This window comes from Ciona intestinalis, chromosome 3 (assembly GCF_000224145.3).
Source record: "Ciona intestinalis chromosome 3, KH, whole genome shotgun sequence".
NCBI classification, from domain to species: Eukaryota; Metazoa; Chordata; class Ascidiacea; order Phlebobranchia; family Cionidae; genus Ciona; species Ciona intestinalis.
In genome coordinates this window covers 5,865,965-5,890,536 of record NC_020168.2, presented here as the reverse complement: position 1 = coordinate 5,890,536, position 24,572 = coordinate 5,865,965, and the positions used below count along the sequence as shown (strand labels likewise).

Sequence of the window (24,572 nt, the reverse complement as noted above, 5' to 3'; positions counted from 1 at the left end):
TCTAAAATGAAACATGATTAAAACATGCTTACTACACTAAATACACTTAGTTGAAGTATATGGTCAACACAGATTACAGACTAATGCCTTTGTTGAAGTTTATACAGTGAAATGAAATTGAGTAATACGATCAATTTTGATGGTACAAAAACGGGCGCTATAAAAACCAATAAAATGAAATTTTCATATAAAATTGTAAAAAAATTGGTCACGATGAACCAAAATAAATAAAGTTTTTGACAAATAGCTGTTTAAAATGTAGCTAATATATATTTACAGTACGGTGTGTAAAACCATCACAGTTCAAAATTAATTTCTAATGGGTAGAAAAATAAAATTTAACTCAGAGTCAGACAACCACAATGAATGGACAAAGTAATTTACACAATCACTATTTTGAAAGAAACATAAAGCAAGCATACACAATACTAACACTATTTGTAATGGTCAACCTAATAAAATAGGACTACATAAACTCTAAAAATTATACATCAGGAACATTGAAAAACACTACATTAAAACCTACTAGATTTAAATTCATCCCAAATTTAAAGCTACATAATTTTAAAAAACTTAATACACAGTTACATATAAACTTAACTTGATACTATAAATAAATTCACTCAATCCAAGAATAGACAGTAGCAAAATCCAGCTACCGAAACAACAGCCAGACTCAGGAAAATTTATTTGTTGGCCCAAAAATCTTGTCGTTGCATCGAACGCTCAAGCAACTTTGCAGCGGAAGCGTTAGATCGGTTTGACACCATTGATAAGCGGTCAACTGCTGTCATGGGACGACTGTTCTTCCCACAATGCTGAAACTCCTGACTTTTAAGTGCTCCCTTTATCGGAGCACGAAGCGATGCTTGCAACCGACGAGGAAGTCCTTGATCTGTCCTCACCATTCTACATCCTGGTGAGGGACTTCTTTTGCTCTTTGAGTCTTCCAGGAATGTTTTGTTGTTTACGGAGCATACTGATGAAGCTTTGCTGAGTAATGTAGGGGAAGACGAGCTGCTAATCATCCTTCGAGGCCTTGGTGGTGAGCTCAGAAGAGCCCCCCCTCTGCTTGGAGTTGTGATGTCATGGTGGGTCCTTAACGCTCCACCTAATTTCTTCAATTGGGGTGTCGGCAACCGTCCTTCGTTGGTGTTTGATTCTGTAAGTGTGACAGTGGAAGCAACATCGGAATCTTCTTCATCATGGGCCACAGCGTCTACATCGTTGCTCTGAGAGTCACTTTCACCCCATGCTAACTTTCGAGCAACAGGTAATTCCCCTTTTAAACTTTGTCTCGATGAGCAAGATACAGAATTCTCATCTCTTATGACATCACAGTCATCATCGTCTGACCCCTTTATGCTTTCCACGCTGCACGAATCCACGTCTTTCGATTTTAGGGACTCAACAACTTTTTTGACAGAGCTTGTTGAATTTGACACAGTGTCAACGTTGCTTTCAGTAGCTGACATGATTTCCCAGAACTTGTTCTTGGGCGAATGCAGCTGAGTAGCATGGTCAGGGTCAAAACTGTTTGCGTCCCGATTTTGCTTGTTCTGGTTTGCTTCTTGGTGAATATTACTCAGAGGTTCAAGCGGGAATTCGCGATCAGGAAATTGGGTCGAGTACTCTGAGATCACTTTCTTGGGAGACCTGTGATGTTGCACTGGAGAAAAGGGAAGATTCTTCACCTTCATCTTTAAAGATGGAGATGCAGGTGATGTTGGAAGAGTCATGGACTTGCTGAGCGGGGAGCGATTCTGGTACTTGGAAGAATACTCCGTTGTGAGCCGCATCTTCGGACTCTTGTTAATCACGTGAGGAGGAATAGCTGCGGAGGACTGATGTACAACATCAAGCGCTGAGATGAGCGGTGATGAAGGAACAAACCGAGCTGGTTGTCGGAACATCTGCTGGTACTCGGTTTGGTGGGCAGACATCAGACGAGAATTCAGAGACCTGTATCGCAGGGGTATGTTCTTGGATTTGGTTTCTTTTTTTGGTGAAGACTTGGGACTTTTAATGCTTTTAGTTGGAGAAACTGGTCCTGATTGTTCTTGGATACTTTTTCGCTTAGGGGAATGCTTCCTTGTTAGGGAATGTTGTACTTCTGGTCGAGGTTGAGGTTTAGAAAATTCCCTTATTGTTTTTTTGTTAGTTTGATTATTCTCACTGACTTGCTTATCTTGCTTGGCAACTTTTTTTATTCTTTTTGTTGCATCAAGTTTCGCATCAACTCTTTCTACAAGCGAGCGTTTAATTTCATCTCTTCCAGGAGAACTATCTTTTGTCTTTTTTGCATAAGTTTTATTCCCAACTCCATTCATTATCTTTTCCTTACCTTGTGGCACAACGCTGGTCTTCTTTTTCACATAGGTTTTTCCAGCAACCTCTTCAGAAAAATCTTTCTTCTCTCCCGCATCCAAGTCCTGCTCCTCCTCCCACCACTGTAGGCAGTTCTGAGCCTCCGGTTCACGATGCATCACTCTTCTTTTCCTGGTAAACGTGGGTTCCATCAGAAGGCCCATCTCATCCGACCTTAACCCAGCTTCTACTGCCAACTGCTGCTCTGTGGGTTGAAACTCAGCGGACCTGTATGATGGCGACCACTTGTATGTAGAAGTGTATTCACTTGCTCCACGAAACTTTACTGGCATTTTTTAAATCAAAACCACAACCAACAATAGAAAAAAATGAAAATACTTTCAAGACGTTCTTGTATTATAGACTATTGGAGTAGTATGCAATTTTGGAGCTAAATTACTTTGTTGAAAATGCAGGATAACTATAAAACAGCATCCTAAACCACACGCTCGAAATACTTCTGTACCTGAAAATCAAAGGACATGTCTCTTCGGCAATGTGATACGACTTACAAAATATAGATTGGAAACGATAATCTCACAGTGATTTAGTATTGCGAGAGCCGTATGTTGTTTTTAATGTAAAACCTTAGTATAACTGTATGATTAAACTGCACGATCACAATCATCACATCATATAACACTGAAGTGACTGACAAAAATAATGATGCTGCCACTAAACGCCCGTGATCGCTGCAATTTTTATTGAAATCAGTGAATAGCAAAACATTTAAACTGCCTTTCTTATTTTTTTACAAAAATAATTTTTTACAAAAATATAACATGTAATCTTCACTAATTTACAAATCCTGTACTCGAAACGAAAACGAACAACAGAAAATTGCAAAACTTTATGATTTCTATGGACGTGGACAACAAGCTTGAAATTGGAGATCAGAGCTTTTATTTAAATCTAGCGGTTGACACTAAATAATATAAAACCCGTCCAGAATTAAATTTATGCTACCAGAAATACCCAACAAAAAGTGCATAAATCAATCAATTTGTACTGGTTGTTGGGGTAAAGTACTTGCAGTACACGCCTTTTTTAAAAAAAAGCAACTATTTCCTGTTAAACATAACCGTAAAATTTTTACTATGTTTGCTTATTGAATTCTTTTATTTCGTTACAGTCTACATAGATAGAGGAACAAAGTGTGCCCGATTGGGTAGAAAATAAAGATTTTGTCTTGTCATCACGTCAATCTACGACAATATGTTTATCATGTTTATATGGTGTTGCGTTGACGAAACATAAACTAAACTGCGGCGTATGCAAGATTCTCGCAGTTGTTCGCCCAGCGTGTTTTGTTTGTTTAAACCAGCAACGGTACGCGACAACCCGTACACCTAGATACATTTACATTTGCTCCACAGCATTGGCAGTTACAGCATGGCAGAGGAAAAGGGACTCAGCAAGTTAAATGCGATTTTAATCGTCGCATGTGCATTTTGGGTAAACGCGATGGTGATGGGCCCAACTAAATCAACGGGGGTGTATTTCCTGCCGTACCAACAGAACTTCAAAGCAAACGCCCAGCAAGCTTCTTTAGTGTCTTCGCTTTTGTATGGATTTTATTTCTTTGCAGGTAAGTGCTGTGTGCATGCAGCTGTCTATATGGCAAATATAAACAATATAAATGTGTTTTGTGTTTTATTATACCGAAGTGTCAACCATTCTAGGTCCACTAGCTTCGATATCATGTCATTTGATCGGATACAAATATACTTCAATACTTGGCAGTGTTTTGGCTTCAGTATCTGTCGCAGTTTCTTGCTTATCACAAACGATGGATGTTCTATTTGTAACCATGGGTGCTCTATTTGGTGAGTCGGACTACTTCGAATATTTTTTTTTAATTTTTGTTTCAATCTAGTCGTCGATTAATGGGTTGTCCAAATTTTTAGCCAAACATAAAAAAAACAACTAACAATCACGCATAAGGAACAAAAGTGCATAAATGCTAACTCGTTAGCGGGCACGAGGTGCATGAAACAAAACATTCGTGTTATAGGCTAACGACTGTGGTTACCCCACCACGCGAAGGTATCTAAAACATCCATTCATACATATGCAGTACAGTTAATGTGTAACTGCCAACAGTTAAAAGGCACTAAAAACCGCTAACAAGTGTTTGCTAAATGCAATTTTTAGGACTCGGGTCATGCTTAGCAATGACGCCAGTCTATGCGCTACTTGGTCAAATATTCACCGACAAAAGACCTCTGGTAAATAACATCGTTACGATCGGAAGCGCTGTATCTGGTATACCGTTAAGCTTAACTGTGCAATTGTGGCTTGATGAATACGGGTTGGCTGGCTCTATGTTGCTCATGGGCGGCGTTCTTCTCAATTCTCTTCCAGCAATATTAGCGCTGATGATTATGGGAGAGAAAACAAACGTTTCCATGTCGGCAGCTAAAAAGAAAGTGTTTGACTTTAACATCCTAAAAAACTCAGGGTTTACTTTTTTCTGCCTCGCCTCGGGACTACATGTTGCGTCCACCGTCACCTTGTGTTCTTACTTGATACGTTTTGCTCAATCAATTGGAATAGGGAATTATGAAGCAGCAAGTCTTTCGTCGATAATGTCGGCGATAGACATTTGCCTTCGACCGATGACAGGTTATTTGACAAGTTTATCCCATATTGGAAACTTTCAAATAAACCGTTTCTACGTTATAATATGGAGCCTCATTCTACAGTCAGCTGTCACATTGATTTTCCCGTTTGCGACAAACTACGCTGCAATGATCGCTGCAACAATAGCCTTTTCCATATGTGCAGGGGCGACTGGTGCACTGCCTATTACACTGCTTGCGGAATTATTCGGCAGTGAAAATCTTGCAACTTCATTAGGACTTCGTTCAATGTTCGTCGGTGTGTTTTCATTTGCCACGCCACCCCTCGTGGGAATGGTAGTGGACGCCACCGGAAGTTACGTTTACCCCTTTTACGTCAGTACCGCTCTGGCCTTATTGTCAAGCAGTATGTTTTATTTTGTATTCAGGTGCTGTGGTATAACGGACGATGCTACCAGTGATATTGTAACGACATAACTAAACTTTTCTATTTTATATTTTAATTATAAATTGCAATCAACAAGCAAAAATGCATATAAGTTTTCTATACACAATCTCTATATAGTAGGGTGGGGGAAGATAGGATACCTTTTTTATTCTATTTTCCCGTCCCGTTTGGTAGTAAACGAAGAAAATTCAAAGAATTATAAAACCGTATCCTTACAACTCCCATAGACCGTTACTATTGTTTAAAACACGATCATGATATTTGGATATTACCTGCTAAAGGTGTCCCATCTTCCCCCACCCTACTATATTATGATTTAAATTAATGTAGGGGCACAAAGAGTTACGCGTGTAATGCAATTATAATTGTTTACAAGAATATGCAGTCACGTAATTACTTTTCGAGGTGCTCTGTGTAACTACATGTCAATATACGTAAACGAAAGTCCACTCAATATATATATACTACCCTTCAGTCACCTGGGCAGCCGACTTGTTGGTATGAGCAATGCACTTTTTCCTGTGTTCAGTTATATGTGTTCTGTATGTTATAAAAGTCTTCCGTTTAATTTACACCGCCCCCTTTTCGTTATCTCGTTCCTTTATCGTTGTGTTGTCCAATAAAGGAGTCATTTATTTGATCTTGCTGATATAGTTATCCATTCACATCAATTAGTTCAGACGATAGATAGAAGTTGAAGTAGAATTGAAGCATAGCAACTTATCAACCCCAGCAATTTGGTGACCTCGTCGGACATTCCCAATCTTAAGACAATGAAAAACTTTTAATTAATCCAGTTCATGATTATTTAAGCGCGGGAGCATCTTATAGTTTTTTACAGCTCGGAATAAAGAAAGTCGGACCAATTACTGAGCCCTATGTCGTACCTTAACGGCATCGGAATAACGTGCCGAACTTCTACTGAATTGTGGAGTCATTGGCTAATACCCAACATCACGAGGCCAATAACCAACAGAAAACGACGCTCTGTTGGAGTCGTGAGGATACGGTTTTATAATTAGGTGTCCCATCTTACCCCCATCCTGCTATATACTACCTCATCATCGGGGTGTCCCGGCAGTTGTACGCTACTCTGTGTTCATTGTTTTGGCACACCCAGTTCTGCATTCTATAACACATTATATTGTATATGCAAAACTAGTTTCAAGTATGCTGGAATAGCTTTGTTTTATTCAAATGTATTATACAACGAAATTCCGTGGCATTTGACAATAGCAACATAATATATCGGATAATATATATATATAATTGTTTTGTACCATCGATGATGTATATATGATTATTTTGGACCACGATTTCTGTTAATTTTTGAAATCGTGACATATTATCTGTATGACTTTAACATATTGCCCATCTACGAAAGTGCTCATACATTACCAAGAAACATAGCAGTTTTATAACATTTTGATCACAACGATATTACCATAGTTACTTTATATCGTGGTGATCATAGAAAACTGTATTTCAAATTAGGATCAGTTGCATTTCAGTTCAATTAACATTTCTCATTTAATTAAAATAAAATTTTAGATTGCGTGTATTGGCAACACGATTAAACAATCGTACAAATAGCGTGTTTATGGCATAGAATGACCAAACACGTACCCAACTCACGACAAAAATAAGTAATAAACTTTCACTTAACATTCGTGATTAACTAATTGATAAATAACATAATCGTGATATGTAAGCTTTAACTTTATTACTTATAAAATTAAAGCCATGAACGTCATGTTTGCACAACTGATGCGAGCAGCCCAACGGTACGCCAGCAGCATTCAAACGTGAGGCTGCATGATGCTTAGCAATACAATATGTGAGACAGAAGCCACCGAAAGGAGGACGACAAAAAATAACAGAGTAACATATATTCGTGATAAACTTATTTTGACCCATAAAAATACAAAACGAAATATTAGACCGCATTACACGAACGCCATTCATGACACCTTATATGGTATGATGCGCATAATTGCAGAGAATATATCATGTTTGCAAGATAGTTGTAATAATTGTATCCATAAATGGCCTTGCGGGAAACTGTTTTGCAAATTTAGTGAGGTGGGGGGAGATGGGACACCTTTAGCACATAATATCCAAATACCCTGATCGTATTTTAAACATTTATTAACGATCTATATGAGAGTCGTGAGAATACGGTTTTATAATTCTTTGAATGTTCTTTGTTTACTCCCAAATGGTACTATAGAATGAAAAAATATAGAATAAAAAGGTGTCCTATCTTCCCCTACCCTACTATATATGGATTCTATTTAGTCTTACGTCATTCAGTATAGAGCTTTGTTCTCATGTACGTCACAGAGAAAAAATAATGTTGGCATTTTCGGACAAGTAATGAAAAAGGAAAGTCGGTTATTTAAAGCGAGGAGCTGTAAGTTCAGATCACTTTGCATTGAAGTTAAAGATCAAATAAGAGAATACTTTGATTTCTTAGAATGAGAATTTCAACTGCATTAGTAACTTTGGTGGCATTTGTCTGCACTGCCAATGGTAAGAGCAAAATTCTTACAATTACAAAGATTTAAAAAGTGTTAGATTTAAAAAGTCTGTAAACGCAAAAGCCTTACTGCGTTTCAATGTTAAAGTGACAAATATAAGCGGTATATCCATTTTATTTTGTTGGAATTAAATATGTCCGTATATTTACAGCTTTGCTGTGTTGGGAATGTGAAAATGCGCGAAGCAACCGAGGTTGCCGTTTGAACGGAAGACTGAGAAGATGTCAACGAAACCAGGTACGAATTATTACATATATCGCAGCTTAAAAATATATAGTAGAGTTGGGTAAAATGGACAGGTTTTCATTCATATTCCAGTCCCATTTGGTACTAAACAAAGCAAAGTTACAGAATTATGTAACTGTAGCCCAGCGGCTTTAAAAGAGCGTTGTTATTTCATAAAACCCAATCAGAAATTATAGGTTTCTGGTGCTAACTGTATGTCTGTATCAGATCCTCAGAAAGAGTAATCATGTTTTAACTGTATACAGAGGGCTTGTCAGACTGAAATACGAAGAGACCCGCAAGGAATTCGTATCTCGAAGAGATGTAAGCAAGCCCGTGCGTGCGACAACAACTTTATCCAGGTATTTAAAATTATGCCTACACTCTGGAAATTGGTAATTTACTGGGGTGTATTGGTCACGCATTTATCGAACGAGGTATGTATATGTATTTATGTTTTATCCATGGACGCGTTTTATGGCGACTGTCGTTTTACTGTTTCGTATTTGTATTTTTTTTTCTGTGACCGAAAAAAATAAATAATTTTTATTTCATATTCTCAACATTTTAGAATCCACGATCTTCTTGGTTTCCAAGCCAATGCAGTAACCAGCACGGCTCAGTTTGTAGATGCTGTTGCGACTTTGATAACTGCAATACACCCACCGTTGCATGCGGCACCCGTAAGTAATAGTAAACTATTTCAAAACTAATCGCTCAAATGATACGAAATTAAATCTGTTTTGGCCTCGAAAAAATATTGTAGCAATATATTTGTGGCGGCTTTAAAAACATTTCTGTATATTGCCTAGCGAGTTGATTAAAGAAAATGTTAATGCCTCTGTACCTAATAAATGTTGTTGCTATACTGCATGGAATACTGTGTTTAATACATATCTACTTATCATATACAGGGCCAGAGCCAACATGCGACAGACCGCAAAGTATTGTGAATGGTGACGTGACATGCTTCGGGAATGCAGCACTACCGGTTGGGGAACAATGTGTTTTCGGATGTTCGACAGGTTTGTTTAACTAAAAAAACATTTTAATCACAAAAATGTGATCGGTTTTAGGCTGATAATTGGGAAACCTATTAGAAATAACTAGGTTGGAGTTATGTTCGTTAAGCGGCTGATTAATAATATACACAGCACGGCGCAATATTACCAGCATCCAACTTTAGGTTTTCGACGCGACATCCACTAGTCGCGAACCGTTATCTATACTCTAACTCGGCGCTAAATATGACCGACTTTTAAAAAATGTCATATTATTTACTTGCACTAACTATAAGCTTGTTATTTTAGGTTATACTATGGTTGGAGATGCTACGATAACATGTAGATTATCCACTCCAACAACAGCAGCATTTGACCGACCTCCTCCCACATGTACTCTGACATTGAGTGACGATAGTAAGATAACTTCATACTGTTTGCAGCATGAATTCTTTTTCAAAGTTAAACAAATATATTTATATAATTCTGCGACACTAGCCAAATGTTTTACACGAGAGCAGAGCTCCAATGAATAGGCACGTCATAAAGTAATTGCTAAAGAATGTGTTTAAATACACTTTGTACAACTGCGGTCGCATGTTGTTCTGCAAGTTTTAATTGATTAACTTAGTTATTGAATAAAAAACAATAATCACCCGGCAAATACCCAATAATATGGTGTTAATATCAATCTATGATGTTTAGGTAAAAATTCTTGTATAACTCAATGTTTTACTAGATTTTTGCCTGCCTGAGATGTCTGCCCCTGCGTTTGGCGCAATGAATTGCTCCGAGACCAACCAACTAGGAAGCATGTGTACGTTTACATGTGAGAGCGGTTATTATGTAGCTGGGTCGCCTTCGGTTACATGCGGTAAGTTTTAATGTGAACTGTGGATTGCTTGCTAAATGTAACGGTAAAAATCACTCAATATTTTTAGTAGGGTTGGGTACGACTGGACATGTTTTTATTCTCTTTTATTATCCCAGTTGGCGGTAAACAAAGAAAGTTTACAAAATCATATTCGTAGTCTGTGACCATAAAAAAATATTATTAAAATTCGTTCAGGAAACGTAGAATTTATGTTGCCAGTCCCATTTTACACTACAGCTACACGTATAGCATAATGATAGCAATCTTTCAAAACTGCATGTCTGTAATATATGTTTATACACAAAGGTGAGAATGAGTTATGGTCTTCGCCACCCCCAAGTTGCCAGCGAGTTAAATGTCTTCCTCAAATCATTGGACTTACAAATGGACAAACGTCTTGTACAGACAGTAATTTCGACAGGAGCGAATGCAGGTAGTAAAAATATTAAAGGACAAACTAATAAAAAGTTAAAATTTGCATATGGCTAGAGATGCTCAAATGTCATCTGAAGATGCCACCCAAAGTTTCAAAAACGAAAAAATTGCGACAATGCATAGGATTTCAAAATGAAAAAGTGTCACTTAACTTTACTTGTTTCTAGTTTCTAAACTCCTTAAAAAATCTAAATTAATTTCGAATTTGTTACAATGAATGCTTCTGCTAGTACCCCCCCTTTTGTTGGTCCCAAACAGATAAAAACAATTCACCTAAATACCCAGCAAGTATTCTATATCCACAGACTTGTTGACCCCGGCAGTATTATATTGACTTTGTACACAAGTAATACGACTTTTACAATTACAGTTTCATTTGTGACCCTGGGTTTGTGCTTGATGGTTCCCCAGAATCTGTTTGTGCTGATGACAACGATGGAGACGATACGGGAGAATGGACACAACCAATACCGCAATGCCAACGTAAGTTGGAAAATAATAAGATGTTTTAAACCACAAACTGACGATAATTTTCGTGACAGTATACGGTTAAAAACTGATGAAAATAAAATAATTGTCTTGTTTTTAGTTCATTTCATACAAGGTCTTGTGATTCGGCCAAATGTAGATCCAGAGATTAAAGCATATTTTTAATTGCAAGTGTTTTATTTCAAGCTTTCGTTTCTTCGATCCGGTGCAACCCGGTGCACGTTTCGCCGGAGAATGGCGCTGTTGGTTGCAGTGACTCCAACATGGCGGGGAGTGTTTGTACTTTCGAATGCGACAGTGGCTATGCAATGGAAGGCTCTGACACATCAACATGTCAAGATGACGGAGATGGAGACACAGAGGGACTATGGAGCTCTCCGGCACCAGTTTGTACACGTAAGAATAACTATATGAGAAGAAGCAAAAATACCGCGCATTTATGGGGCGGTATGACTTCGGAAAGTCAATAAACGTTAACACGAGTCTATGAACTTTAGTTTAAGAATTACAAAAAATGTTGTGACCACTTGTGCGTATGCTCGCATCTGTTACATAATTTTATTTGTTACAGGAGTCACTTGCTTGCCGCAACACATCAATCCAGTGAACGGTGTAGTTCAATGTAATGACTTAAACAACATAGGAAGCACGTGCACGTTTTCATGCAGTCCCGGTTACGAATTGAACGGAACCGCCAACTCTGACTGCATTGGTGGTGGAAATAACGGGGTTATCGGTGTTTGGACTTCACCAGCTCCAACTTGCCAAGAACGTAAGTTTGAAACAGGTTAAATATTGTCGTGGTGATTGCCTCTGTGTCGTGCCTCGGTGTTGTCGCCGTTACGGGCGTTTGTGTCCTAGGGAATAACATTTAATGGCTATATTACCCCGACTCAGTAATCCTTTATGGCGGTATAAATTGTCAACCATACACTACAAAACAATAAAAAAATCTCCCAAAATATTTATTTACTAATTTACAATATAGGCGGCGGTAACTCGTAAGCGGACATGGGGCGTGTAAAATAGATCACCCGTGTTATAACGACTGTTGTTGCTCTGGCCTGGGAGAACAAAAATACAACATTCATTATTCATTAAAATTTTAATTGAATTTCGACTTTCACAAAAAGGTGGGCAATGTCGCGATGTCCAAACTCTTCAAAATGGAAACGTTACTTGCACGAATGGGAACTTCGTCAACTCTCAATGTACATACGAGTGCAATGAAGCCGAACTTTACGAACTCTATCCAGCAAACAACACCCTTACCACGTGCATGTCAAGTTTAGCGTGGGATGTTGAGCCACCTTGCTGTTCGAGTAAGTGGAAGTGGGAATGTTTCATTTGTGAAGTTAAAGTAATTTTTTAGGAGAAAAGTTCAAGTATATTTCTCGAAAATATTCATGTCAAATATAAGAAAACTTTACATATAGCATATATGAATATTTTTAGTAGGACGCAATATATACAGCTCCCGATGCCTTTTAAATGTCAATTCTATTGCAGAGGAATGTCCACCGTTCGCTGCTATGGACCTAGTCCTAATCTTGGATTCGTCGTCTTCGGTGACAATGCCGAATTGGAGAGTCATGAAAAACTTCGTGAGATCAATCATCACGTATGTTAATTTCTACATTCTACAAGATTAAAATCGACCAACATCTAAAAACACAAGGGTAAAAATGCCCCATCTGACTATTACAAAACGGCTAAACAAGCAAGTAAAATAGATGCATTTAGGAAGGCCAGGCAATTAGTAAATTATTTTACAACATATTACTACTTAATTATGATTTTCAGCACATTCAATTTTGGGGAGGATTCGGCAAGAATGGCTGTATTCAGATATAACAGGGGGATTGATCGAAGAAACCAAGTTTTGTTAAGAGATCACATTAACAACAGGGCAGCCTTTTTAGAAGCGTTTGACAGGATACCCTACAATGGATTTGGTAAGCCATGCTGCAGCGTCAGTTTTTTTATCAGTTCTATTTTATGTAAAGGGATTCTTCGACGAGAAATGTCGTGAGATATGAAATTTAGGCCAGATATATAGCTCATTATCCCAACACCTATAGGACAAACTCTAAAACAGGGTTTTTAGTTATAAATGTGCATTTTCTCATATGTTTTAACCAAGGTGACAAAATCAAAGAATAACACTTATCCTATACACGACAGCTATGAACGCGTTTATCCGCGCGTTTCACATGAAGTATATTTATCTAAAAGGTAGAGTTAGGGCTAACAGATAAATAAGTCGCTGGGAACTTGTGTTCTATGATCTTCTTTATGATTTTTAGGAACCAGAACTGGACAGGCTTTGCGGTATGCTCAAAATGTCATTCTGGCGCAACGCTGGGGGAACAGACCGAACGTTAAGGATGTTTTATTAACGATCACCGACGGGAGATCTCAGGACGATGTTGCGACAGTTTCAACGGAACTCAGAGCCATGGGAGTTGCGGTAAGCAAATACCTTTCAGCGAATTAGTTGATTGGCTGCATTGAAGCACAGAATTTTGACATGGGTATATCCACTCAGACGTTCGTAATTGGAATCGCACCTGAGAATGGAGCAGGACTTGATAACGAGCAGTTGTTAGCAATGGGTGGAAGCCCCGAGAACACAATGTTAACGACAAGCGGCTTCTCAGGACTCGACACGACTTTCCTGAACCGATTAAGTGATCTTATCTGCACTAACCGATGTGGATAAGAATTTCACAGGTTGCTCTACAACTATAGTTCTGGTTATAGAAATGGAAAATAAATATACGACCAAATCCTTTACAGATAAAAGCCTTTATAAAACACCATTTCTTCCACATTTTAATATAATAAAATGCAATATTACATCAACTATCGTGCTCAATCTGGCTGTCTATATAATTTATATCTAAGTACGAACAAGAGAGCAGAGGTCTAATAAATGGTACTGTTTCCATTTTAATATGACTTATAAAGATAATGTGGAAATACACATAGTACAAATTCGGTCCCTGCCGTGTTGTATTGTATGTATAATTTTTCGTAACTTCCGGTGGCGTCCACTACGATTTCCACGAGTGGTGGGACCGCCATAGAAATCACTCCGACTGTCATTGCTCGAAGTTCCAACGAGGTCGCAAGATTTTCACTGCCGTATAACTCGGCAATCAGTGTAGTAGATAGCGCACCGGTCAATTTTGTTTACGTAACAATGAGTTGGACTAGTCGGTTTTTCTATCGCTCTGAAAGTTGCCTATACCCAAGCCCCATGGCCTACTAAAGATATCTTGAGTAGGCCATACAAGCCCATTAGAAAACACCTCTGTGTGTTTGCAGCTTATACAAGACCTACTTAATAACGTAACGTTTTGCCGGTCACTTGCAATACATCTCTTGCATATTGATTAAAATTATAGATGCTTACGGTATCCCATCTTACCCCGCAACACTGTATTGATATATATCGAGTAGAACATGCTGGTAGGAAAAACCTCGTACGTGTTTTTGGAGGCATTTTATTTCACTCTGCGAAGCGTAAAGACAGCGGGTTCGGTGAAAATGCCGGTTTCTAAGCAAGTAGACTGACAATGGTGATTGCAAATTGTGTACGAAGTCAAAACGACGAACCAACTAGTTGGATTTTGTTGTATGGATATTTTCAATTAATCAGTTTTAAACTTGTGCCAAAAAAAGGCACGGAAGAACAAATAAAAATAAAGGTTCAATACTAAAAACGCAGAGTACGAATTCAACTCTTGCGTCGTTACATAAGGGGAATAATGACGTCATCACAGTGATATCGCTTCGTTAGGCGAGTGTGCGGAAAGTGACGAGCGGTTTGACTTCGCAAGGCTACAGAAGGTAGATATCAATTGCAATAAAAGCACTCGGTATTCAGCGGTTAGTTCGTTAAATAAGTCTTCGAAAACTCCACTGGAATGTATGGAATCGGTGTTCAGAAGTTTCTGCAAAAAAAATTTAGTGAAGTTTTGTTATTTCTTTGGCGGTGGAGCATGACGTCATTAGAAACTGTGATTGGTCGACCCTTGGCCAATCACGAAGGGGAGATTTTTGTGGATGACGTTTCGCGGAATTTGTAATTGCCCACGGGCTTGTAGAATCTGCGTCCGCGAACGAAAGTCAGACGAGTTGAAATTGCACACTGCTGTGTGGATCGGCGACTTAACAATATTAATTTAATAATTTTCACCACTGCGGCAGCCGACGATTAAGCGGCCCGCGAATATAACGGCCGCTAGCATGCGGATGTCGGCCAGGGCGAAGCGACCGTAATCTCGCAGAAAGTTTTGTAAGTGCAATATGCGGAAGCAATGAAAAAGAAAGACACGATCTTGGGCAAAGAAAACGAAGCGGGAACTCGCTATTGCACGTCCTCCTGTCACAAAATCCAAGTCTGTTGCGTGGGGTGTTGTATCTAGAATTGTGTCAAGGGGGTTGAGGTTTCCGTACACCGTGGTCCTGCTGGGTGCGGTGGAGGTTTAGGAGCTTGTGCACCTTTTTTGGGGAGCGAATTTCGCCAGTTGATTTTAAAGAACGACATCGGGGTAGTTAGGTGGCGAGGTGCTGGACGTTGTACGCCCCAGGCTGCTGAGAAAAGCAAAGCATAAACACAGACGAGGATTAAGCTACGAAGGAATGCTCGCGGATACGAGAATAGAAGATCGTGCGTAGAACAATGGCTGATGTTCTGACGGTTTAATCTATCTTGGCATCGACACCCGAGACCTGGTAGGGCGTTGTGCAGGGAGAGAAGAGCGCCCTCTGCGGCGGTACACTGCTCCTGACGTCACAATCGGAGCGGTTCCATTGTTGCGTCATATAAAGAGTAAGTTTATTCTGCTTGTTGAAACAGCGGGCCTACGGTGCCAGGACCAAGATATAAACTACATCGGTGCTTGAGTACACACATCCTGACGGTGTTGAGATATTGTGCCGTTGTTCATCCGTGTGTTTATGGTGTTGGACGCTTCTAAGTTACTGGTAGTAGTTGTATTTCTTTAAAATCTCGTCCAACTCTTTCGCTTTCACCTGGAAATGAAATTAGTGGTGACTTGTTCATATTCAAGTTGAATACACAACACATGTTATAAATGCAAATTACACAGATTACTTGTCAATTTCAATATGACAAAACGGTCCATATAAATGACACAACCTTTTTTTAAAACATTTTGATACATTATCAGAACTATTGGAGTTAGTCTCTCTGTTACGGCGCATTAAGTCAACTTTAAAATAACTTTCAAAAAACGACAATGGTTATAGGCACACTAAAGCACAATGACCTAAATAGGTAACATTTTGTAGCTATGTCATGTCATGTTAGAATAATAATCTTTAAACTGATCTACGCGTCCATCCATTACCGCTGTTATAAACTGACGTGCATGTCCAGCTATAAAACAAATATCCCTTTCATCCCAAAACATGGCCCTAATAATGCAAACCTTTCTGTGTTGCGATCGAAGTGATCGATTGGACTTGGACGAGCGCCCAGACGTCGCCGATTTGTTGCTGTTTCTGGACGACGCTCGCTTCAACAAATTCTGCGAGATGGACCTGGAAAATAAACGCGAAATTAGCCATTGAAAAATGATAATTCTACTCAACGTTGTGTAAGTGGGTTTACGTTCGTAGCCGGTGGCAACTTTATCGTTGGAAAACGAGATATATTGATAGGACGAAAAATAAAGCTTTCTTATCCCACGTTATCTTAGAATAACAGATCTTAAAAGGTGATGCAAATGTCTTCAAATATTGCCTTGTTTAGACCGCAATTAAACCAAGTTTTGGACATAGTTGTTAATCTGGTACGATGGTCCAAGCACGAAACAGCAGCAGTGATGTAATGCGTGGTAGATTGAAACCAGCATTTAGGAGGAAGTAACATACAATAAACACCTTTATATTACGGGTATTGTTCAAGACACATATCACGAACTACGCAACGAAATTCAATAATATCATTACGGCAGTATATGTGTAATACCGTGTCCTATATACATGGGGCGGAAACTAAATATGTGGTCGTTGACGCGATGCGAACTAAACCTTGAGTATTTAACATGCATATGTAGTATGTGACGTTTTAATAAATAATTTACCCAAAAATTTCGAGGGGGCTGTCTTACGTGTAAGAAACGGTATGCATGGGGGTATACAATAATAATATATACCTTAGGTGCACGGGAGAATGTAGTGGCCCAAATTCTTAAGTACGGACGTTCACACTCTTATAACATCATATATATTTATACGTTGAAAAGTGTTTCGGTTTTTTCATTTTCGGAAATTTTATTGTTGAGATATGAATTATGGTAACATGCGTATTAACGTCGAACATAGGCAGTGATTAAATGACTTCGACATACGAGTAAATACATGAGCGCGGTCAATCGAGTTGTCCTATACCAAAGCGCTAAGAACGAAGCACAATTATTAGATTAAGTTTTCTGCTGGTACTTGAATCGTTGATGGCAGTTTGGTATGAAGAGCAAAATGTGACGTTTGCTCAAGTATAATCTTTATTAATTACCGGTTCAGACCGGTCGGGCATAAAAAGAAAAGTCCCGTAATAGCGGAATATACGTTCATGGACAAAAGACACTCGTATGCAACATACCAGGCACGACAAGTTTAAGTGAGTTGTTCTAATAAGACACCGATGGTTCTTGGAAGATTTTGATTCAATGATTTGCATTTTGTCGCTGATAATTGTGTTATGAATGTCGATAAGAGTGTATACAACAGAAAATATACTCACATTGGGTAAATGGTAATGTAGGTATAACACAAAATTTGTTCTTAAAACAAATCAGAATATAGATGGATTACAGGGGTTTCGAATGTTAGCATATATATCACAACATCAGAGTACACAGCCATTTTGAATAAATTCCGAAAATGCGCCTTTATTGGTAAATCATTTACATTCTTGATGCTGCGAATACAGGCTGCTAAAGGTCATGTTCAATTGCCTTTCCGTAGGTGGCAATATCATCAAGTCCAAGGTTCGGCATTTGGGTCAAAGAAATGATTCAGCAACATTCTTGCACTTGGAAATGAAATGCGAGCTTCGCACTGCGGTTTGTCATTTAACTGGTCAAAGTGCGAATACTTTGCAGTTATGTCGCCTCTCACACACCAGACAAGGTGCAATTTAAAAAGCCAAAGCAACAAACGCGAATTCAAGTCATTTTTTTGCTGAAATTAGGCCGAATTTACGAGATGAGAATGTTGATTGTGGGCGAAAGGAAACGTATTGTTTCTGTGGGGGTGGATATGAGATGCGAAAATTAAAGCTTTAAAACTTAATTGGACACCCGTACGCTCTTCATCAGCCAATCGCTAATCCTTTTTAATTAAATATCTAAATTAAAAATACTTTGGAAAAATTTAAAATTTTAAAGAAAATGAACGAAAATGGAAGTACGAAGATATTTAGAGTCGGGGGTAAGGTGGGACGGGATCTCAATCTTTTTTTTAGAGCGTTGTTAATTGTTTTAAAAGAGCGTTGTTAATTGTAAAAAAAGACGATCATGAAATGATGGATTTAAAAGCTAACAGTATACGTCGTAACCTGCAGTATTATATGCGTAAAAAATGGTGAACTCGGTATCAGGATTGTTGGTTGTAAGTTGAAACTAGATTAAGTATTTGATAACCTTGCATAACCCTGCTTAAACGGGCTAGGGCTGGTGGGAAGTGCTTAATGCCGGAAATCGTTACGTGGGGTTATATGTGAACGTTTGCGTTGCTGGTAATGTTGAATACGAACGTGTTAGACCAGTTATGTGTGTGTGTGTGGGGGGGGGGGGTCGAATTGCGGAGGCTGCGCTTGTTATTGCGTGGATTAAATTGAATTGAATGTTTGTATATATACGACGGTATAACATGTAATCTATTTCTTGTATTATTATAATGTTCGGTAATGGAAAGCGCTCTAAGTTTTTATAAAGTGCTGTACGATTTTTATAGCTATGCTGTTGCGACCCATACAATGCATTTTCAGCCCAAAACTGAAAAATATTCAATTTTTGAGATTGACCCGTAATGTAACTAATGAAAAAGTTTAAAAAAAGAAATAAGTCATAACTTTTAGCTGGAACGAATGCGCAAATGCTCTGTACTCGCTCATAAACGGCCGGCTTATAATACCGGATATCGGCACGGATAAAACACCTGTTCAAAGGCTTGAGGATATAACGCGACTATTCTGCGAGCTACTGAGCCGGCCCAGCACAAAAGCTCGAATAAAGCAGAGACATAATCACAGGATTTAAGAAGCTCCGGGTCCAAAAATATAAGCTTGGTCCAGATTAAAATTACGGCGTATATAAGCGCGGTGTGGTACGACTGTCGCGCGACGATGCGAGTTAAAGTGCTTCGTTGCGATTTGTGCCATGCCATAATAACAGGAACTACATTTGGAATTTGTATTTTATGAACTAAAAAAACCTTTGAATTCTTTACCAGCCTCAGTGGTGATGGAGCTATGCAAAACGGAATAACATATGCCATACGCTATGAGGAAGATTTATATTCTCCGCACCCCAAGGGCTCAACGGATCGTCCATTTTGAATGTTAGTTTGAGCAATAAGGGTGGACGGTTAGAATCTTAGCCTTATCGCAACCAACCTTTAACTTACAAACCACTTCGGGCGCAATGCGGAGTCTTATCTATAAACAACTCCAACCTTTCGAAGCTTGTTTGTTGCAGAGTGCTCTCGACTACGAAGGGTAAGCAACCGCATTCTACGGCTCGCGGGGAGATTAGCAAAAAACAATCGCCATCGGCGTTTAATTTGCGTTGATTTTGGAAACTGAGCGAACGTACTCTGTGTATGGATTGGAAACTTACTTTATTAAACCTTAGAAAACGCATTTTAAAGGGTTAAATTGCCATACCGTTTTGGTCGGAAATTTGGGCTTTACGAAAACATATGTAGTTGGTATGTATGTTGTGGTGTTGTTTTGTTAGATGTTTATTTCTGCCGCGCGGTGAAAGTAAAAGCACATCACTAAACTATTGGAAGCCAGTGACGGTTGCTGCTGGTGGAAATTTCCGAAGGCCAGAGAATGGTCTACTAAAGTATTGTCCTTTGTAATACTAAGGGTGGCCCAGGAGAAGTTTATTTGTTTAAGTTAGGCCTATTATTTGAAGCGAGCGAGTCAACGGCGGAAAGGACTTAAGTGTGTTTTTGAAGCTTGTAAAAACAACCCACAAAGAAATGTGCACACTCGTCGTCGAGCTTTAAAGTTATGAGGCTTGGAATTATGAATATGAAAAAACCTAAACAAGAACTCCAATGCGAGGAACATATCTTGCCAAAACTGTGCATTTTCGGTGACAGTGTCCAATGTTCGTCATTAAATATTCGGTGGGTGAAACTATAGCCTAGTTCGTTCTTTCATTTCATATCACGCGTGTAGATGTAGCACTCATGAGAGGTTAAGCGTGGTGGTTACAGTCGACAAAGTGTTTCTTATGAGCGGCGTAAGAGCTGCTTCTGTTTGGGCAACGCGGCCCAAATACCCAAAATTCTAAACGATGCGAGTAGCAACAAACAAATGTACAGCGGACATGAGCAAACCTAATAAGCTGGTTTGGTTTTGAAAGGAGAAAGAAGCGACACGTACTACACACAACGATGACATATTGCACACTCGTAAGAAAGGCTAATATACCGCTTTGAATAAAACCGGTGTAGAAAATGACACGAAACGTTCATCGAAGGTATTTCAGCTAAATAAATATACACAAGTGCTAGGATTTTTTCTAACGAAATTGTGATAAAATTTAACCTGTGCTTTTACAATTAGAACATGTAAGTGGCCCAGTTAAAATTGTCGCTTTTAATGCATAGTGACGTAATACGCACCTGTGTAAGTTTTTGTTGGATTGTGCTGAGTTGCTGTTGATCCATGGGTGTTTGAGTGCCTTGACAGGCGACATTCGATCGTCCGGGTTGACTGTTAGGAATGCCGTGATGAATTCACGGGCTGCTTGGGAGACGTGCGGCCACGGCTGTGAAAACATGTGTTAAGCTGGACAACATGGAACTGGACACGGGGGAATTGTAACTAACGGTAAATGGAATACATGGGTGTAAAGACGTGCCAGGAATTCGCATTGTGTGGCTCGATTTTTCAAGAACACAAACGTGTTTATTACGTCATTGTGCACGGAAGGAATGGTTGTTTTATGACTAACGGCACAAAAGAAAGTGTTTTTTGACCGTGAGGAAGAAAATAATGTATTCATCATTTTTCGGTGGTTTAAAATGGGAAAATGGCGGTTTGAAACAAACGGCTGAATTCATATTATTAGCTTGTTCTAACTTCTAACATACAAGTTTACATTGGGAAATCACCGTCCTTCAGTCGGCCTATTGTTCGTGTTTGAATTAAGTGGTTTGTCGAAGCTTATGGAAGATATTATCGCTTAGCTAATGTATAATAACCAGGTGTATTTCTCAACACTGAACAATGAAACAAAAGGTCGGATTACCGGATGAGAATAAGCTATGTATATTTGACGGAAGCTTCGTGAATGTCGCACTTGTAACAGTAATTATTAATCCGCTATAACTTGTTTATTGGTAGCTGGCAATCGCTGGTTTATTACGTTGTCCGCGTTGTGGTGTGATCGCCGACCGTTGAGTGCGTCATAGCCACAGATCTGTTTGGCAAACACTTCAACCTTGCGTGTTAGATTGACTTTGCGACGTTGCCGGATAATGGACAACAACAAATTGTGCGAGGCGATACCAAATGTTTGCACAAATGTGCATTTTGTGGGAAAGGGCTTGAAGCGTCGAGCACCCCAGGCAAAATATGAGTGATAGGAATAATGTTGAGGCAGACATGGTTTCCTCGCGAAAAATCGACGATTTCTTGTGTCTGCCGCCACGAACTGGTTTGATGATGGCAAGTGAACTTTTCCTGCATGGTTTTTAACGAGCACCTGAATTACTACAAACAAAATTCGGGCGCTGTAAATGCGCACCGAATGTAGAAGCGATTGGGATATGATAAGCGTCGTATTTTAATACGTTGTATCGTGTTACGAAACGCGTGGGCAGAACTTATCAACGAACACGAACCGTTCCAGTTTTACCATCAATCTTAAAGCTAATAGTAACATAAACGTACTCGATACTTTTAACTAATGGGCAAAAGTGACATAAACTTCTTAAGTTGCAGTCTGGAGGGTTTTGAAAGAGCTATGGAACAGATGTGTTTATACAGCATGTGTGTTCAACTTACGTCCCCGTTGAAGTTGTAATCGGCTTTGAGAATCATCCGGTATAACTTTACTTTGTTCTCGTCATCAAAAGGCATGGTACCACTTAGTAGAATGTATGTGATCACCCCCAACGCCCAACAATCCACGGCGCAAGTATAAGCTTTTCGCATTAACACCTTTAAAAGGTGTTACATTTTGAAAGAGTTTGATAATCGTATTAAAAACCTGGGTTACTAGGAAACCGGACTTAATTTTAGCAAATTATAATCTGGGCACAATTGGTGGACAAGCAATTTTTATGGTAACATTGATACACGTTTGATTTAATAGACCAAAGAAGTACAATTAAATTAAAACAACATTTTAAAGTGTAGCCTAGTGCGCAAGTGTACTATCACATAGGCTTTGTTCTTTAAGTGGGGTGTAGGATTAATTCAACCATGGAAACGAGGATGGCTGATTACATTACATACAATCCTCCACAAGTAGATAATTGAGTGATTTGCATTTTATTCAACAATTCAATCTCATTAATCTGATTGTGGGTGACGATGTAATCTCAACGAATTCTGTGTATATTGTGAATATCAACAACAGAAACCGGTTTACAAGAGATTCAAGCTTCTTATGTTGACGGGACAATGTGAAACTTAATCAGTTGTATCTCACACGAACAAATGGGCTGCGAGTTGACAATAAGCGCAGAACAATATGTGACAAAGTAGTGGCACTCGTTAGGTGTAAGTGAACACGAGTTTTAACACCTTGGTTTCACACCTCACAGAGACTGATTGTCGCCATCGCTACTTTACAAAATTAAAAACCAATAATTTCTGACAATTATTAAGTAATTTAATATGTAATTTGCTCTTTTATTATTAATTAAACAGAAGTTCTAACCTCAGGGGCAATGTACTCTGGGGTGCCACATGTGGTTGTCATGGTAGTGTCATCCCACGACCGACGTGTTGAAGCAAGACCAAAGTCTGTTATCAGAAGTTTTGAGTCGTTACCGAGGTGATTATATAGCAAATTCTCTGGCTTGAGATCTCTGTGGGTGATCCCTAGAGAATGGAGGTAGCCAACTGCTTCCAGAACCATCTGGAGGACTTTCACAGCATCCCGCTCTGAAAAACTACCCCGAGCAATGATTCGGTCAAAGAGTTCACCCCCTGTAGCCAACTCCATGACCATGTATATTTTATCAGGAGCCTGGGGATATAAGAAGAAACTGTGTCACGGGTGATGTCCTAAAGGACAAACAATAAGATTAAATTACCTCGAACACTTCGATAAGTTGGACAATATTTCTATGTCGGACTCTCCTCAACACACGAAGTTCAGACTCGCAAACATCACGCCCTTCCTTCTGCTTCACCTAAAAAAGAAACATACATTTAAAAAAAATCAAATTTTCGACAAAGTTCTACTTACGTCTATCATTTTAATGGCATAAAGTTGCTTGGTTCCTTTTTGTTCAACCCTCACAACTTTGCTGAAGCTCCCGCGTCCTATTAAAGCCTTGATGTCGTATTTAGACACAACCCTTGGATCGAACTTGGCTTTGTATTTTGCCATGCCCCTGGAAAAAAATTATAAAATCAAAATGGGACAAGTTCTTAGGCCTAACTGATTTAAAGTGAGCTGTTCAAAATACAAAACATACTTGTTGTTGTTGTTGGTTTGCTTTCCCTTCTCTCCATCTCCATTCATAAATGCTTGCTTAGAACTCACAGACTTTTTTCCTTTCTTCGAAAACGAGTCAACTGATTTAATGTATTGCACATCCTTTTTGTCTGTAAAAAAATTAAACTGGTAAAAAAACACCAAATCCAAGATAGCATTCGAGAAACTTACCATCAAAAGGAGACTCTGGTAATATTTTGCTATTACCGCACCCCATAGATAGTTTTCACTTGGCACAAATATATCCACATTATACAATACAGTTAGTCAGCAGGATAACAGGCTAGAAACCTAAATGTTACACTAAGCAACAAAATTTAAAATTAAATAGTAAATACTGCCTTTTCGATAAGTGAATAAATTGAAAAGTCAAATCTATCAATAAACCTGTTTTTAAAATTGCTGAATCACTTTGGCAAATCAGTAATTTGGTAGCAGCGATTCACAACTATAATACAATGCCATAAGACAGGTTTGTTGATCAGCCTATTATTATATTCCGACCTATCATTTCTCATCTCACAACTGAGAGTGAAGTTTAGAGAGACTGATGCACTTGTCTTCCTAAACGCCCAGGGGCATCGGGCAAGACCACGATTGTCAAGAACGCTAATAAACTCTCGCTATCTCATCATTTTCCAAGCCATGAAAAAATGGTTCT

General features: G+C 38.9%; 4 protein-coding genes and 1 long non-coding RNA gene across 5 annotated transcripts; 3 read left to right on the top strand and 2 right to left on the bottom strand.

Moving 5' to 3' along the window:
- On the bottom strand, positions 1 to 2,829 carry LOC104265571 (nuclear protein MDM1-like). The gene has a single exon (XM_009859895.2). The coding sequence runs from the start codon at positions 2,658 to 2,660 to the stop codon at positions 687 to 689; it is 1,974 nt and encodes a 657-aa protein (XP_009858197.1). The 5' UTR covers positions 2,661 to 2,829; the 3' UTR covers positions 1 to 686.
- A 769-nt stretch (positions 2,830 to 3,598) lies between these two features.
- Positions 3,599 to 5,534, top strand: LOC101242545 (monocarboxylate transporter 4-like). The gene is made up of 3 exons (XM_018817894.2): positions 3,599 to 3,955; positions 4,050 to 4,193; positions 4,522 to 5,534. Exons 1-3 carry the CDS (start codon positions 3,760 to 3,762, stop codon positions 5,424 to 5,426), a joined length of 1,245 nt encoding a protein of 414 aa, XP_018673439.2. The 5' UTR covers positions 3,599 to 3,759; the 3' UTR covers positions 5,427 to 5,534.
- Positions 5,535 to 7,664: 2,130 nt separating this feature from the next.
- On the top strand, positions 7,665 to 14,376 carry LOC104265569 (P-selectin-like). Its single transcript, XM_009859892.2, has 16 exons — positions 7,665 to 7,929; positions 8,089 to 8,174; positions 8,429 to 8,524; positions 8,734 to 8,845; positions 9,077 to 9,187; positions 9,473 to 9,580; positions 9,903 to 10,037; positions 10,344 to 10,470; positions 10,843 to 10,955; positions 11,148 to 11,357; positions 11,533 to 11,733; positions 12,095 to 12,283; positions 12,471 to 12,582; positions 12,765 to 12,916; positions 13,268 to 13,431; positions 13,510 to 14,376. Exons 1-16 carry the CDS (start codon positions 7,875 to 7,877, stop codon positions 13,681 to 13,683), a joined length of 2,145 nt encoding a protein of 714 aa, XP_009858194.1. The 5' UTR covers positions 7,665 to 7,874; the 3' UTR covers positions 13,684 to 14,376.
- Positions 14,377 to 14,454: 78 nt separating this feature from the next.
- LOC100182287 (serine/threonine-protein kinase H1) lies at positions 14,455 to 24,212 on the bottom strand. Its single transcript, XM_002127030.5, has 9 exons — positions 24,083 to 24,212; positions 23,892 to 24,021; positions 23,660 to 23,807; positions 23,505 to 23,603; positions 23,126 to 23,437; positions 22,246 to 22,401; positions 20,859 to 21,004; positions 16,424 to 16,535; positions 14,455 to 16,004 (listed from the first exon to the last, which is right to left on the bottom strand). Exons 1-9 carry the CDS (start codon positions 24,126 to 24,128, stop codon positions 15,951 to 15,953), a joined length of 1,203 nt encoding a protein of 400 aa, XP_002127066.1. The 5' UTR covers positions 24,129 to 24,212; the 3' UTR covers positions 14,455 to 15,950.
- Positions 16,683 to 20,860, top strand: LOC113474131. The gene is made up of 3 exons (XR_003395794.1): positions 16,683 to 18,792; positions 18,935 to 20,427; positions 20,481 to 20,860. It is a non-coding gene; the product is annotated as an uncharacterized LOC113474131 (long non-coding RNA).
- Positions 24,213 to 24,572: the final 360 nt, after the last annotated feature.